The 15,864-nt window shown below is 44.7% G+C and overlaps 1 protein-coding gene across 1 annotated transcript; it reads left to right on the plus strand.

Annotated features, from left to right (window-relative positions):
- Position 1: 1 nt before the first annotated feature.
- IK (IK cytokine) lies at positions 2-15,730 on the plus strand. Its single transcript, XM_030927713.1, has 20 exons — positions 2-142; positions 642-708; positions 4,682-4,774; positions 5,057-5,116; positions 5,927-6,094; positions 6,877-6,991; positions 7,450-7,520; positions 7,614-7,660; positions 8,753-8,916; positions 10,490-10,598; positions 11,655-11,694; positions 11,857-12,082; positions 12,233-12,251; positions 12,998-13,076; positions 13,357-13,437; positions 14,004-14,061; positions 14,868-14,956; positions 15,149-15,257; positions 15,429-15,463; positions 15,552-15,730. Exons 1-20 carry the CDS (start codon positions 127-129, stop codon positions 15,577-15,579), a joined length of 1,674 nt encoding a protein of 557 aa, XP_030783573.1. The 5' UTR covers positions 2-126; the 3' UTR covers positions 15,580-15,730.
- Positions 15,731-15,864: the final 134 nt, after the last annotated feature.

The raw sequence follows: 15,864 nt of genomic DNA on the forward strand, positions 1-15,864 counted from the left end.
AGCGGAAAGGCTGCGAACGCAAAGCAGTGTGGGTTGATTCTGAGGTGTACTGTGGGAAAGGGCTTGTTGCTGCGGTGTTGCTGTTGGAGACTTGATTGTTGGTGACAGCGAAACAACGATAACAAAATGCCGGAGCGAGATAGTAAGGCTCAGGCCATCCTTTATTTCTTCCCCATGGCACTTGGGGCATTTGGCGCATTATTGTAGCTTCTGAGCTTACGCCGGGTGTGTGTATGTATGTGTGACGCTTGAGCCCGGCGAAGCCGTAGGGTCATAAATGAAGCCGACAGCTCCAAACTCCGGCCCCAGTCCTCACTCCTACTCCAAGTGATGATGGGCAGCTTTTGTCTGTGGATCGCTTTCCCCCAGTACTGTCCCATATTGTTGCGCGTATTCATCTTTTACGTAGTATTTTAGACGTGATTTTCCGGAAGTCTTCTCTCTTCCAGCGCAGGATTAGGGTCCTTTGCTTTGTGCTCCCACAGCTTCTTGTAGTTTCCCATTTCAGCACTTATTTCATTGTGTTGACACTGCCGCTGTTCTTCCTTTTGTTCTGTATTGTTCACTACTATATCTCAAATTTTTGCATAGGAACTGACACAGAAGAGCCTGATTAAATTAACGTCAATTCTTTTTGTCAGGTGAGCCGTTCTCCAACCCTTTGGCGCCCGATGGCCACGATGTGGATGATCCTCATTCCTTCCACCAGTGAGTATTTTGTGCTAGGACCATGGAAATGAGTTGGGCGATGAATAGAGAGGTGGTGGTGATGGTCAAAGAATTCTGAATGTCTTGTCATCAAGGATGGTCAAAATTTATACCCGCTGGCCCTTTATCTCTGTGAGCCTTAATTGGATCAGGCCAAGTGCATAAGGGTATTAGAAGGGAAATTCCTGCAGGAAAGGTGTTAAGGTTTTTTGTTTTTTTTAAAAAATACGTGTTGTGTAATTACATATTATGTAGGAATTACTTCTTCCGATAGAAAATTAAAACATAGGAAATAAGGGTAAAATCATCTTTTTTTGTTTTTTTTTTTTTTTTGAGACTGAGTTTTGCTCTTGTCGCTCAGGCTGGAATGCAATGGCGCGATCTCGGCTCATGACAACCTCTGCCTCCCGGGTTCAAGCAATTCTGCCTTAGCCTCCCGAGTAGCTGGGATTACAGGCATGTTCCACCACGCCCGGCTAATTTTGTATTTTTAGTAGAGATGGGGTTTCTCCATGTTGATCAGGCTGGTCTTGAAATCCCGACCTCAGGTGATCCACCTGCCTCTGCCTCCCAAAGTGGTGGGATTACAGGCGTGAGCCACCGTGCCCGGCCCATCTTTGATAACATCCCCAATTCATGTTTGGTAAAATCATCTTTGATAACATCCCCAATTCCAATCCATTTCTTTTTTTTTTTCTTTTTCTTTTTTTTTTGAGACGTAGTCTCACTCTGTTGCCCAGGCTGAAGTGGAGTGATGCAATCTCGGCTCACTGCAACCTCTGCCTTCTGAGTTCAAGTGATTATCCTGCCTCAGCCTCCCAAGTAGCTGGGACTACAGGCATATGCCACCACGCACTACTGATTCTTCTTTTTTTTTTTTTTTTTTTTTGTATTTTTAGTAGAGACAGGGTTTCACTATGTTCGTCAGGCTGGTCTTGAACTCCTGGCCTGAAGTGATCCACCCGCCTCGGCCTCCCAAACTGCTGGGATTGCAGGCATGAGCCACCATGCCCAGCCTCAGTCCTTTTCTTAGAAGTAACCACAGTTACCTTTTTTTGTGTATCTTTTCCTCCTGTTGCCCAGGCTGGAGTTCAATGGCACTATTTCTGCTCACTGCAACCTTTACCTCCCAGGCTCAAGCAAGTCTTCTGCCTCAGTTTCCCCAGAAGCTGGGATTACAGGCGTGCACCACCATGCTTGGCTAATTTTTGTCTTATTAGTAGAGACAGGGTTTCACCATGTTGGCCAGGCTGGTCTTGGCCTCCTGACCTCAAATGATCTGCCTGCCTCAGCTGCCCAAAGTGCTGGGATTACAGACGTGAGCCACCGCGCATGACCCTCCTACTCTTTTTTTAAATGCATTTATACTCATACATGCATGTCTGAGGAAAACACAACATTGCTTTGTGATTTAAAATATTTGAGTTAAATGATACTAGGTTGTATATATCATTTTTGCAACTTGCTTCTTTTTTTTTTTTTTTTTTTGAGACGGAGTCTCGCTCTGTCACCCAAACTGGAGTGCAGTGGCCGGATCTCAGCTCACTGCAAGCTCCGCCTTTCGGGTTCACGCCATTCTTCTGCCTCAGCCTCCCGAGTAACTGGGACTACAGGCACCCGCCACCTCGCCCGGCTAGTTTTCTTTTTTTTGTATTTTTTAGTAGAGATGAGGTTTCACCGGGTTAGCCAGGATGGTCTCGATCTCCTGACCTCGTGATCCGCCCATCTCAGCCTCCCAAAGTGCTGGGATTACAGGCTTGAGCCACCGCGCGGCCGCAACTTGCTTCTTTTTAAACCCTGCTCAGTGTTTCTGAGATTATCTTTCATAGCAGTGACAAGCATTCCGTCTTGGCTAAACTTTAGTCAGGTTCCCCAAAGAGTCCTATTTTTCAGCAGGACTCATCCTTGGCCTGCTGAGCACAGTTTTAGCAAGGAAATCAACCCCTGCTCCACCCCCATACCTAACCAAGTTGCTTTTAGTAATTTTCTATAAATTCTCACTTGTCCCTGTTGTATTTGGAATTAAGTTCAGTCTCTCTACTCTATTACAGTGATCTTGACTTCTGTTACAGTAGTCTTCAATAAAGTCTTGGGGGGAAGAGGAACTTGCTTAGATATCAAGGGTGGGAGAAGAGGAGCTGAGTTGGATATCAAGAGTGGAAAAACTTTCTGTGAACTGACTTAGAATTCCTTTTTAAAACTGAGGTCAGCAGGCCAAGGAAGAGCCCTAGTCAGAAGAGAGCTTCAAAGGAGTCTGACTTTAATTTGATCAAGAGAGGAGTCAGTCGTTGTCAGTGTACCAATTAAAATAATCTCTTGTACCATTAGTGCTGTCTTTCCCTCTTTGGGAAACACCATCATGGTTTAGTCTCCAGCTAATAAACACTTAGTCTGTTTCAGACTGATTCTTTTCTTTATTTTTTTGAGACAGAGTCTTGCTGTTTTTCCCCAGGCTGGAGTGTAATACCTTGATCTTGGCTCACTGCAACCTCCGCCTCCCAGGTTCAAGGATTCTCCTGCCTCAGTCTCCCGAGTAGCTAGGATTACAGGCGCCCACCACCATGCCCAGCTAATTTTTTTGTATTTTTAGTAGAGACGGGATTTGACCATATTGGCCATGCTGGTCTCGAATGCCTGACCTCGGGTGATCCTCCTGCCTCAGCCTCCCAGAGTGCGGGGATTATAGGCATGAGCCACTGCACCCAGCCAGACTGATTATTTTCAAGGCTATAGTTGAATTTCCTTTACAGGCCTTCTTATATACATATGTCAGTAATTGGCCTGGCTAAATATAAATAAATGGAGTTGCTGGCTCGTAGGCGATATATTCTTAAATTTTAACAAATACTGTGAAATTGCCCTCCAAATTGGTTATACTGGTTTACATTCTCATCAGCATTATATGAGAGTATCCCCCTCCCAAATTCTCACTCACACTTGATTTATCAAACTTTTTAGTAGTTAACACTCTGATGCATTAAAAGTGGCATATCTAGTTGGGTGCAATGGCTCACACCTATAATCCCAGCACTTTGGGAGGCCAAGGTGGTCAGATCACCTGAGGTCAGGAGTTTTGAGACCAGCCTGGCCAACACGGTAAAACCCCATCGCTAATAAAAATACAAAAATTAGCTGGGTATCGGGAGGCGGAGCTTGCAGTGAGCTGAGATCTGGCCACAGCACTCCAGCCTGGGCAGCAGAGCGAGACTCCGTCTCAAAAAAAAAAAAAAAAAAAAAAAAAAAAATTAGCTGGGTATGTGTTGGCAGGTACCTGTAATCCCAGCTACTTGTGAGGCTGAGGCAGGAGAATCACTTGAACCAGGAGGCAGAGGTTGTAGTGGGCTGAGATCATGCCACTGCACTCCAGACGGGGCAGCAGAGGGAGACTCTGTCTTAAAAAAAAAAAAAAAAGCTGGGTGCTGTGGCTTATCCCTATAATCCCAGCACTTTGGGAGGCCGAGGTGAGCAGATCACCTGAGGTCAGGAGTTTGAGACCAGCCTGGCCAACATGGTGAAACCCCACCTCTAATAAAAATACAAAAATTAGCTGGGTGTGTTGGCAGGCACCTGTAATCCCAGCTACTTGTGAGGCTGAGGCAGGAGAATCACTTGAACCAGGAGGCAGAGGTTGTAGTGGGCTGAGATCATGCCACTGCACTCCATCCGGGGCAGCAGAGGGAGACTCTGTCTTAAAAACAAAACAAAACAAAACAAAAAGCGCTGGGTGCTGTGGCTCATCCCTATAATCCCAGCACTTTGGGAGGCCAAGGTGGGCGGATCATAAGGTCAGGAATTCAAGACCAGCCTGGCCAATATGGGTGACAGAGCGAGACTCCATCTCAAAAAAAAAGTGTCATATCTTTGTTTTGATTTGTATTTCCCTGATTTCTGTTAATTTAATAATGATTTTTACGTGTTCCTTTTTCATTTCTTACTGAGTCCTAATATTTAAAGTCTTTGCCTTTCCTTCTAGATCAAAACTCACCAATGAAGACTTCAGGAAACTTCTCATGACCCCCAGGGCTGCCCCTACCTCTGCACCACCTTCTAAGTCACGTCACCATGAGTAAGTCTTTCCGTGATCCAGCCTGTCTCCCAACTTTTTTCTTGCTCCTTCCTATTTCTTTCTACTGAAGTAGAATGACTTTTAATAGTCCCTCAGGTATTTATGCTGCTCTCTAAAGTTTGAGAACTGCCCACCTACAAATACTGATATGGATTTCTGCTTGATTGAAACTGTTACTTTGGTCAGTATTCTAAGTCTTTCTAAAAATCCTCAAGGAGACTTCTTGGGCTTTCTGGGGCTGTGGCAATATTTTGCTATCAGTGAATTTCTTGCCTCTTCTAGGATGCCAAGGGAGTACAATGAGGATGAAGACCCAGCTGCACGAAGGAGGAAAAAGAAAAGGTGAAGGAAGGGTGAAGGGTTTTAGATTTTAAGATAGATGGTGTTTAGGGGAAAGAAGTAGGGGCTAATTGTGAGGCCAGAAACTAAGATTTTTGTCTTGAGGCTCTCTATTTTCTTAATGAAGCATAGTGATACTTAAGTGTGGCAATAGAGGGCTTTGGAATAGGCCTATCTATATTTTAATCTCATCTTCACTAGTTTCTTGGTGGATAACCTAGGCATTTGCTTAGCCTCTCTAATCGATAGAATGGAGATATAGTAGCAATAATAACTTTTGTCAGGATGTCATGAGGATCAGCTGTGAAAGTACACGTAGGCATTTAGCACCAATGCCTGGCATATGGTAACCACGCAATAAATCTTGACTGCCATCATCATTATTATATCATCATCGTTATTTATATGATACAAAAGTTTCCGGACCTGGTTCTTGGCTTTTCCTTTATTCTAAGGGTGGACCAGCAAATAGTACGTTCTTAAAATTAGAAGGTGGTAAAAATTCAGAAGATTTTCTGATTTTTGTGTGGAAAAGTCTTATATCTGTAGAGAATTAGTAGAGTTGGGTGGTATTAAAAAGTTCTGAAGTGACAGATGTCCCAAGTTGGGACTGGAAAAGTATATAAACTGGAGAAGGTATAGTTCTGATTTTTGAGTAACTATGAAGAGGTGGCCAGCAGTTCTATCAGGACAAACATGAGCTTTTCTCCATAGACAGTAGGATGGAGATGTAGGGAAGCAAGCAGGAACAGTTCTGTTGACCTTGAGGTAGCAGCTGATGAACCTTACACATTCGCCTTTCTCTGGTCACAGTTACTATGCCAAGCTACGCCAACAAGAAATTGAGAGAGAGAGAGAGCTAGCAGAGAAGTACCGGGATCGTGCCAAGGAACGTAGAGATGGAGTGAACAAAGATTATGAAGAAACCGAGCTTATCAGCACCACAGCTAACTACAGGGCTGTTGGCCCCACTGCTGAGGCGTGAGTACTGAGGGACCAGGGCATGGTTCCCTCAGCATGCCAGAGTATGCAAATACAATGTGAACTCTTCCTCTTACTTTTCTGCTCTGGAGCCTACAATAAGCGATTTCAGAGGCACTTGCCACCCACAAATGACTGTTCTTTTTTTTTTTTGAGGTGGAGTCTTGCTTTGTCACCCAGGCTGGAGTGCAGTGATGCAATTTCGGCTCACTGCAAGCTCCGCCTCCCAGGTTCATGCCATTCTCCTGTCTCAGTCTCCTGAGTAGGTGGGACTACAGGCGCCTGCCACCATGCCTGGCTAATTTTTTGTATTTTTAGTAGAGACAGGGTTTCACCGTATTAGCCAGGCTGGTCTCGATCTCCTGACCTCGTGATCCCCCGGCTTCGGCCTCCCAAAGTGCTGGGATTCCAGGTGTGAGCCTCCGCACCTGCCCCCCCTCACTTTTTTATTTTTGTTTTTGGGAGACGGAGTCTTGCTCTTGTTGCCCAGGCTGGAGTGCGGTGGCGCGATCTCAACTCACTGCAGTTTCCACCTCCCATGTTCAGGCGATTCTCTTGCCTCAGCCTCCCAAGTAGCCGGCTGGACTACAGGCGCCCACCACCATGCCCGGCTAAGTTTTTTAGTTTTAGTAGAGACAGGGTTTCACCATTTCGGCCAGGCTGGTCTCAAACTCCTGAACCTTGTGATCTGCCTGCCTTGACCTCCCAAAGTGCTGGGATTATAGGCGTGAGCCACCACGCCCGGCCAGTGCTGTTCTTATGTGGCCTTTTTCATTATATAGGGACAAATCAGCTGCAGAGAAGAGAAGACAGTTGATCCAGGAGTCCAAATTCTTGGGTGGTGACATGGAACACACCCATTTGGTAAAAGGCTTGGATTTTGCTCTGCTTCAAAAGGTGAGTTCTGGTGGTCAGGTGGGGAGTCATACTATCGTGCTGAATGCTCTTGTATGGGTCTGGCAAGATGAGGAGGGAGATTCCTGAGAGTTCAGACTGAGTAGAAGAAGAGCTAACGGTGGGCTCTCTGAAAAGCTGATTGCTACTCATCCTTCAAGTATCAGGCTAAATTTTATTTCCTTGGAGAAGCCTTCCCTGATCACCCAGGTGTGGTTAAGTGTCTCCCTTCACCTCCCACTTCCTGTACCTTTGCATAGCCCTTCTGTTTCACTTACCACAGCAATTATTGCACTTTGTTGAAATTGTTTGTCTCATGCATTGTAAGCTCCATTAGAGTAAGAACAATATCTGTCATGTTTAATATTATATTCTTAGTTCCTGGTACAGTGTGGTGTAGTGGATGTTCAATAAATATATGAAGTGATTGAATGTCCTAACGCTGCTTGCTTTCCTGTTAGGTACGAGCTGAGATTGCCAGCAAAGAGAAAGAGGAAGAGGAACTGATGGAAAAGCCCCAGAAAGAAACCAAGTAAGTAAATATTACAGAAGGGTTGAGAGTTTAGAAAGGTGGGACTTAGAGTTGGAGCACATTTAGCAAAAATAAAACTTTTTTGTCTTTCAGGAAAGATGAGGATCCTGAAAATAAAATTGAATTTAAAACACGTCTGGGTGAGTACAGTTTCTATACTAGTGACTCTGCATTCTAGGTGAATTATAGGGAATTTAATGCTCTGGGAAGGATATGCTTCTCCTTTCCCCCAACCTCCTTTCCTCTTTCTTTCTTTTTGAGACAGGGTCTCACTTAATTGCCCAGGCTGGAGTGCAGTGGTGTGATCATGGCTCTCTGCAGCCTTGACCTCCTGGACTCAGCCTCTTGTGTAGCTGGCACCACAGGCATGTGCCACCATACCTAGCTAATTTTTATTTTTTGCAGAGATGGGGCTCTCTGTATATTGCCCAGGCCGGTCTCAAACTCCTGGGCTCAAGTGATCCTCCTGCCTTGACCTTCCAAAGAGCCGAGAGTCTTTCTTGCCCCCAAAACAACTAACTCCCATAAAATACTCTAATAGGACTCAGACATAGACTTAATTATTTCATATGTCATTTATGTCTCCTCGGGTACATTGAAAGATTTTTCAGTTTGGGGCTTATGAATTAAAAGAAGTAACATGGTTAGTGATTAAAAAGTTCAAAATTTGGAATCGGAGAGACCTGAGTTTAAACCTTGATGATGAAACTGCATTAAGTGTATGATGTTAGGCAACTGACTTTGCTTCTGTTTGTTCATCTGTAAAACTTGGGTTATTATTTACCACATGACTTTATTGTAGGGATGAAGAAAAATGAAATCTATAACATGCCTATCATATTGAGCAGGTAGTATAGCTGTTTTTTCCATCATCATCAATATTACCTTAAACTTCATCCTTCTTCCTCAAGACTTAATACAATACAGGTGCATAGTGCCCTTGAAGAGGCAATGTAGAAGAGTGGACAAGAGCCCAGGCTTTCGAGTTACACTGCCTGGTTCCATTCTTTGCTCCATTACTTAGTAGATACATGACTTTAGGTAAATTACTTAAATCTCAGCCATAGTATTCTTATCGGTAAAAAGGATGATGTCCACTTCACAGGGCTGTTGTAAAGATTAAGTGAAACAAAGCTTGCATAGCACTTGGCCATGGTGGCTAGCACAGAGTAAGCACATAAGTGACAGCTGTTCTTGTAGATCTTGGCTACTTGCTGCTCTTCTTCTTGTAGGCCGCAATGTTTACCGAATGCTTTTTAAGAGCAAAGCATATGAGCGGAATGAGTTGTTCCTGCCAGGCCGCATGGCCTATGTGGTAGACCTGGATGATGAATATGCTGACACAGATATCCCCACCACTCTTATCCGCAGCAAGGCTGATTGCCCCACCATGGAGGTGAGTGAATGGAATCTTAAGAGCCTATCGTGTGAGCCTCAAGCCTGGGAATCAGCCTGGCCTCTGCCCTGTGTCCCTCATCCACCATGTCACCAAGTCCTGTTCACTTTTACCTCTTAAATCTCAGCTGAATCCATTCACTTTTCTACTTCTTCACCAATAACATTCCAGTCTAAGCTATAATCATTTGCTAGAACTATTACTATTTTTTTTTTTTTGAGACCAATTCTCACTCTGTCACCCAGGATGGAGTGCAGTGGTGCTATCTCGGCTCATTGCAACCTCTGCTTCCCAGGTTCAAGCAATTCTCCTGCCGCAGCCTTCCAAGTAGCTGAAACTACAGGCATTCATCATCACACCTGGCTAATTTTATTTTTAGTAGAGACTGGGTTTTACCATATTGACTAGGCTGTTCCTGACCTTAAGTGATCCATCGGTCTTGGCCTCCCAAAGTGCTGGGATTACAGGCATGAGCCACTGCACCAGGCCTCTGGAACTATTAAGAAGGCTTCTAATTGGTTTCCGCACTTCACTTCCACTCTAATTGGTTTCCACACTTCCACTCTGATTTGTTATTTTATCTCTTTATTGAGGTGTTCTTCACATGCCATATAATTCATCCTTTAAAAAGAATTTTTTTAAAACATTTTTGTGGGTATATTGTAGGTAGATTTATTATTTATTTATGAGGTACATGAGATGTTTTGATACAGGCATATAATGCATAATAATCACATCATGGAAAATGGGGTATCCATCCCCTTGAACATTTTATCTTTTATGTTACAAAGAGTCCATTTATACTCTTTCAGTTGTTTTACAATGTGTAATTATTCCTACCTATAGTCACCCTGTTGTGCTATCATATAGTAGGCCTTATTCATTCTTTCTTTTTTGTTACCTATTAACCACCCCTACCTCCCTTACCCTTCTAAAATACACAGTTTGGCTGGGTGCAGTGGCTCACGCCTGTAATCCCAGCACTTTGGGAGGCTGAGGCATGAGGATCACTTGAGGTTAGGAGTTCAAGACCAGCCGGGCCAACATTGTAAAACCCCATCTCTACTACAAATTAGCCAGGCCCGGCGGTATGTGCCTGTAATCCCAGTTACTCAGAAGGCTGAGGCATGAGAATTGCTTGAACCCAGAAGGTAGAGGTTGCAGTGAGCCAAGATTGTGCCACTGCATTCTAGCCTGGGTGACAGAGTAAGACTCTGTCTCCAAATAAATAAATTAAAATGTAAATTTTTGTCTCACTACAGTTTAACAGCTTTTAGTGGTATCTCATTCTTAGGATAAAGAGCAAAATCTTTACCATACCTGTGAGCCTGTGCAACATCTGGCCTTTCTAGAATGTTCTAGACTCCTTTCTTGAATGTTCTTGATTCACTTTTGATGCAGGACTTTTGTGCAGGGCTGTTTTATCTCTCTGAAATATCCTTTCACAGCACTTCCTTTCCGTCCCTTCACCTACTATATTGTAATTCAGTCTTTAGTTTGTTAAGTGAATGAATGAATAAATGAAGAGATTCCTGCTCAGTGGTTTAACATTCTTATTTCTTGCTATTTTCAGGCCCAGACCACACTGACCACAAATGACATTGTCATTAGCAAGCTTACCCAGATCCTTTCATACCTGAGGCAGGGAACCCGTAACAAGAAGCTTAAGAAGAAGGATAAAGGTACCTGGAGGGTTAGAGAGAGAAACCTTACCCACAGAGGGCATTTGGTGGTAAAACCAAGGTCTCCTGGAGCTTTCTGTCTCCAGAATATTGAGAGGCTCCTGGGAAGCAGAGAAAAATGAGAGTACTGGAGCATTGGCAAGGAGACAGTTACAACCAGATTCTGTCTCCTTAATCTACCTAAGAAGCAATGGTCAGGTCTGAAGCATGAGGGATGGAGAGTGGGTAGCTTATGTCCCATTTATTTATTTATTTTTTTAAAGATGTATTTTGGTGAAAACCAGAAAACCTAGACAAATTCTAAAAAGGCTCTAACACTTGACCCACATTTTATTTATTTATTTTTGAGACAGAGTCTCGCCGTGTCACCCAGGCTGGAGTACAGTGGTGCAATCTCGGCTCACTGCAACCTCTGCCTCCTGGGTTCAAGTGATTCTTCTGCCTCAGCCTCCCAAGTAGCTGGGACTATAAGCATGCGTCACCATGCCTGGCTAATTTTTTTATTTTTAGTAGAGATGGGGTTTCACCATATTGGCCCGGCTGGCCTCAAACTCCTGACCTCGTGATCTGCCCACATCGGCCTCCCAAAGTCCTGGGATTACAGGCATGAGCCACCGCTCCTGGCCTTATTTTTATTATATTTATTTATTTATTTTGAGATGAGTCTCATTCTGTTGCCCAGGCTGGAGTACAGTGATTCCATCTTGACTCGCTGCAACCTCTGCTTCCTGGGGTTAAGCAATTCTCTTGCCTCAGCCTCCTGAGTAGCTGGGATTACAGGCGCCCACCATCACACCTGGCTAATTATTTTGTATTTTTATTAGAGATGGGGTTTCACCGTATTAGCCAGGCTGGTCTTGAACTCCTGACCCCAAGTTCAAGACTCGCCTCAGCCTCCCGAAGTGCTGGGATTACAGGCGTGAGCCACCGCACTCAGCCTTGACCCACATTTTAAACAGAAGATGTTTAAAAGGGCATTAAGAGCTGGAGAGGATGGTGAAGTTCAGTGGAAATTAACTGAGGAGTATGTTCCTGACTCCCCTCTTTAAATTTCAGGGAAGCTAGAAGAGAAGAAACCTCCTGAGGCTGACATGAAGTATGTATCCTAGCCCCTGGCATCTGATCAGAGGGAGGGGGTTTCTGCATTTCTTGTGTCTGGCATTTTAGGGAGGCGTTGACATGAGAATCTGGAGAAATGGTCAGAGGAAGCGAAGGTGTGTGTGTGAATTTGGCCAGCTAGTGATCTCCATTTTCCCAGTATTTTTGAAGACATTGGGGATTACGTACCCTCCACAACCAAGACACCTCGGGACAAGGAGCGGGAGAGATATCGGGAACGGGAGCGTGATCGGGAGAGAGACAGAGACCGTGACCGAGAGCGAGAGCGAGAACGAGATCGAGAACGAGAGCGAGAGCGGGACCGAGAGAGAGAAGAGGAAAAGAAGAGACACAGCTACTTTGAGAAGCCAAAAGTAGATGATGAGGTGAGATGTGGGCCCTTAGTACCAGATGATGGAGTTGCCCCTCTCTGGAAATGTGAGCAAGGTTGGGTAAGGAATTGATTCAAACTTGGGGGAGGGATGAGTACGAATCTCTCATGGTAACACTAACCTTACATTTTGTGTTCTTTCCAGCCCATGGATGTTGACAAAGGTGAGTTGTATCCACAGCATCTCACAGTTGCTCTAGCAGTCCTGCTTTCCCCTGGGCTGAGAGTTTGACCTAGGGCTCAGAGCTGGCAACGGAAGGATTTGGGGACTTACTGGTTCTGGGTTCTCGTAAGAACCGTGTCTTGCTTTATGGAATAGGTGGAGTTCCCTCCACCTTCCTGGGCCATGGCAGGGCATATTTGGTCTTAGATACAATTCCTGTGGCCCTGGGGTTCTGAGGAGGTGAGGTAGAGGTCAGGTATGGAATGTTCTGGATACCCTACCCTAATCTCAACCAGAGTAACTCATTATTTATTGGAGTTTGTTTAAGACTTTGTCAGACAAACAGGTTCTATGCCTTAAAAAATGTTTCTTAGGCCAGGCACGGTGGCTCACGCCTGTAATCCCAGCACTTTGGGGGGCCGAGACGGGCGGATCACGAGGTCAGGAGATCGAGACCATCCTGGCTAACACGGTGAAACCCCGTCTCTACTAAAAATACAAAAATTAGCTGGGCGTGGTGGCGGGCGCCTGTAGTCCCAGCTACACGGAAGGTTGAGGCAGGAGAATGGCATAAACCCGGGAGGCGGAGCTTGCAGTGAGTGGAGATCGTACCACTGCACTCCAGCCTGGGCGACAGAGCGAGACTCCGTCTCCAAAAAAAAAAAAAAATGTTTCTTAAGTGTGTTGTGGGGAGGAGGTTGTAAGAGCCTCAGTTCAAGGTCTGGGCAGAGTTCTCTTTTCTCCTAGGACCTGGGTCTGCCAAGGAGTTGATCAAGTCCATCAATGAAAAGTTTGCTGGGTCTACTGGCTGGGAAGGCACAGAATCATATCCTTTATTTTAATGTGTTCCTGGGTTCCAGAGAACTGATCTGTTTACTCCAACCCCCTCTGCCTCCCTGCTCCCTCCTGCCCCACCCCACTCCTTCCCTTTTATGCTGAATTTTTGACAGAAGGAAACCATCCCTTGTTCCTTCCCAGAGCACCCATAACAGCTGACAGCCCTCTCATAATTTTCATGTTGGGGCTTCTAGCCCTTGGTCCCTCCTGGCTGAAGCTTTACAGCAATAGGTGGAATCTTGTCTAGTGTTTTCTTTAACATAGCATATGCTGAAGAAGCCAGAAGACAAAAAGCAGCTGGGAGATTTCTTTGGCATGTCCAACAGTTATGCAGAGTGCTACCCAGCCACGTATGTGAAACCTGGTTAAGGAAGGAGGCTGGGATGATTGGGGAACAAGTTGGGGGTGAAATGGAAATTGATTTGCTAAGTTCCAGGGCTACTTTTTTTTGTTTGTTTGTTTTTGTTTGTTTGTTTTGTTTTTGAGACAGAGTCTGACTCTGTTGCCCAGGCTGGAGTGCAATGGCGTAATCTCGGCTCACTGCAACCACCACCTCCTGGGTTCAAGCGATTCTCCTGCCTCATCCTCCCAAGTAGCTGGGATTATAGGCATGCATCACCTGGCTAGTTTTTGTATTTTTAGTAGAGATGCAGTTTCACCATGTTGGCCAGGCTGGTCTTGAACTCCTGACCTCAAGTCATCTGCCCGCCTCAGCCTCCGAAAGTGTGGGGATTACAGGAGTGAACCACTGCACCTGGCCCAAGGCTACTTCTTACTTGGATGAACTATTTTATTAGGCTTTGAGTGGGAGGTCAAGGGGTGGTCATTCCTATGCAGATAGCCTCTTAGTCGGGTAGGTTTCCAGATGAAGCATAGGGTCAGGGTGTTTAACTGTTTAACTCTTGCTTCTCCTTAGGATGGATGACATGGCTGTGGATAGTGATGAGGAGGTGGATTATAGCAAAATGGACCAGGTATGTAGTTAGAAGGATGGTGGGCGCCTTTGGGTAGTTATTATTATTATTATTTTTTACATATATCTCCTTCCCCACTCCTAAAAAATCTATCTCATTTACTGGGCTCCACCCTCCTTTAGTTGCAGCAGTAGAAACAGCAGCATTGAGGATCATGAGCAGCTTAACTATTTCAGAGTCTTTGCACAAGATCAAATGACATAGGGTCAAAAATCTATTTTTTATTTCCTATAGCAAAGTGCCAGGCTTTGATTCCCATGGTAGGCAGTAAGCAAGCATCAATGCATAAGTAGAAAGGGCAGAAAAAATTGCAGTCTTTGGAAAATAACTAAATTTTATTCTAGCCGGGATTGAAGTTTTCCTCTAAGTCTTAAGCAAAATTAAAAAGAAAAAACCACTAATGCCACTAATAGTGAAGAAATCTCTATTCTTCCCCTCAGTTCTTTGTATTGAAATAGCATAGTTTAATCTTGGAGCCTTGTTTAATCCTGTCTCTACCATTTATTAGTTTTGTGAACTTGCCAAGTTCTTTTAGTGTTTATGCCTCAATTTCCTCATCAGGAAAATGGAGAGAAGTATAGTTCCCTCTTCATAGATTTTTTAATGAGAATTAAATGAGATAATGCATTTAGTGTACAGAATAATGCCTGTCACATAGTATGTAATAGGCATTATTACGTATCAGGGTATGATTTATGAATTGTGGAACCTGGGATTATGGGAGAGTCTGGCTTCAATCAAGGGCTGAAATTTCATTATCACTGACATCTCTTCCTTCCTCATCCCCCCATTCTGTCCTGCAACAGGGTAACAAGAAGGGGCCCTTAGGCCGTTGGGACTTTGATACCCAGGAAGAATACAGCGAGTATATGAACAACAAAGAGGCTTTGCCCAAGTGAGTCGGTACTGAATATGGGCAGGGTGTGAGGAGGGGTGTGGGGATTTGGTGGAATAGTGCACATAAGGTTAGAGGGTATGGTCTGGCTGAGATATTCCCAATTAAGTTCTTTGCCCACATGACCCTGGGAAAACCTCGCCACTGCTATGCAGTCTCTGATGCATTCTTTCCCAACTGTGCTTTTTTCAGGGCTGCATTCCAGTATGGTATCAAAATGTCTGAAGGGCGGAAAACCAGGCGCTTCAAGGAAACCAATGACAAAGCAGAGCTTGATCGCCAGTGGAAGAAGATTAGTGCAGTAAGTAGGATGGCCCCTTGGGTGGGAGGGTTTCAGCTGGGAGAAGACATTAGCCTGCAGATTCAGGAACAGGCAAGGGGCTGGAGAGCCATGGAAATGAGAGGTCAGCCTTGGGCCTCACGTGAGCTTAGATGGGCAGCTCGGTGATAGACTATCCTGTTCCTTTTGCAGATCATTGAGAAGAGGAAGAAGATGGAAGCTGATGGGTGAGCAGCATTATTCTTCCTCTAGGGGACTGGTGGGAATTGCTTAGTGTATTGATCTTATGCTGACCCATTTCTCCTTCCATTGCAGGGTTGAAGTCAAAAGACCAAAATATTAATCACCAGTTACAACTGGAGACCCTCCACAAGGATATGCTTCCCACTGTTTTCTTTCTACAATTTCCAAAGGTTGCAAGAGGTTTTTTGGTGGATGAATATAAAATTTTATTGTGTAATTACTTGGTTCCATTAAAATTGGTTAACTTGCTAGCTTCTCTGTTGAGCATGTCCCCTCCAGTGCCCTTGAAGCACCAAGAACACTAATTCCACTGGTTGTGTAGAATCATATGCAGAAAGCCATCAGTCCTTTCCTGAGCTGTGGTTCTAGATTGCTAGACATGAAG

Source organism: Rhinopithecus roxellana, chromosome 3 (assembly GCF_007565055.1).
Source record: "Rhinopithecus roxellana isolate Shanxi Qingling chromosome 3, ASM756505v1, whole genome shotgun sequence".
NCBI lineage: Eukaryota > Metazoa > Chordata > Mammalia > Primates > Cercopithecidae > Rhinopithecus > Rhinopithecus roxellana.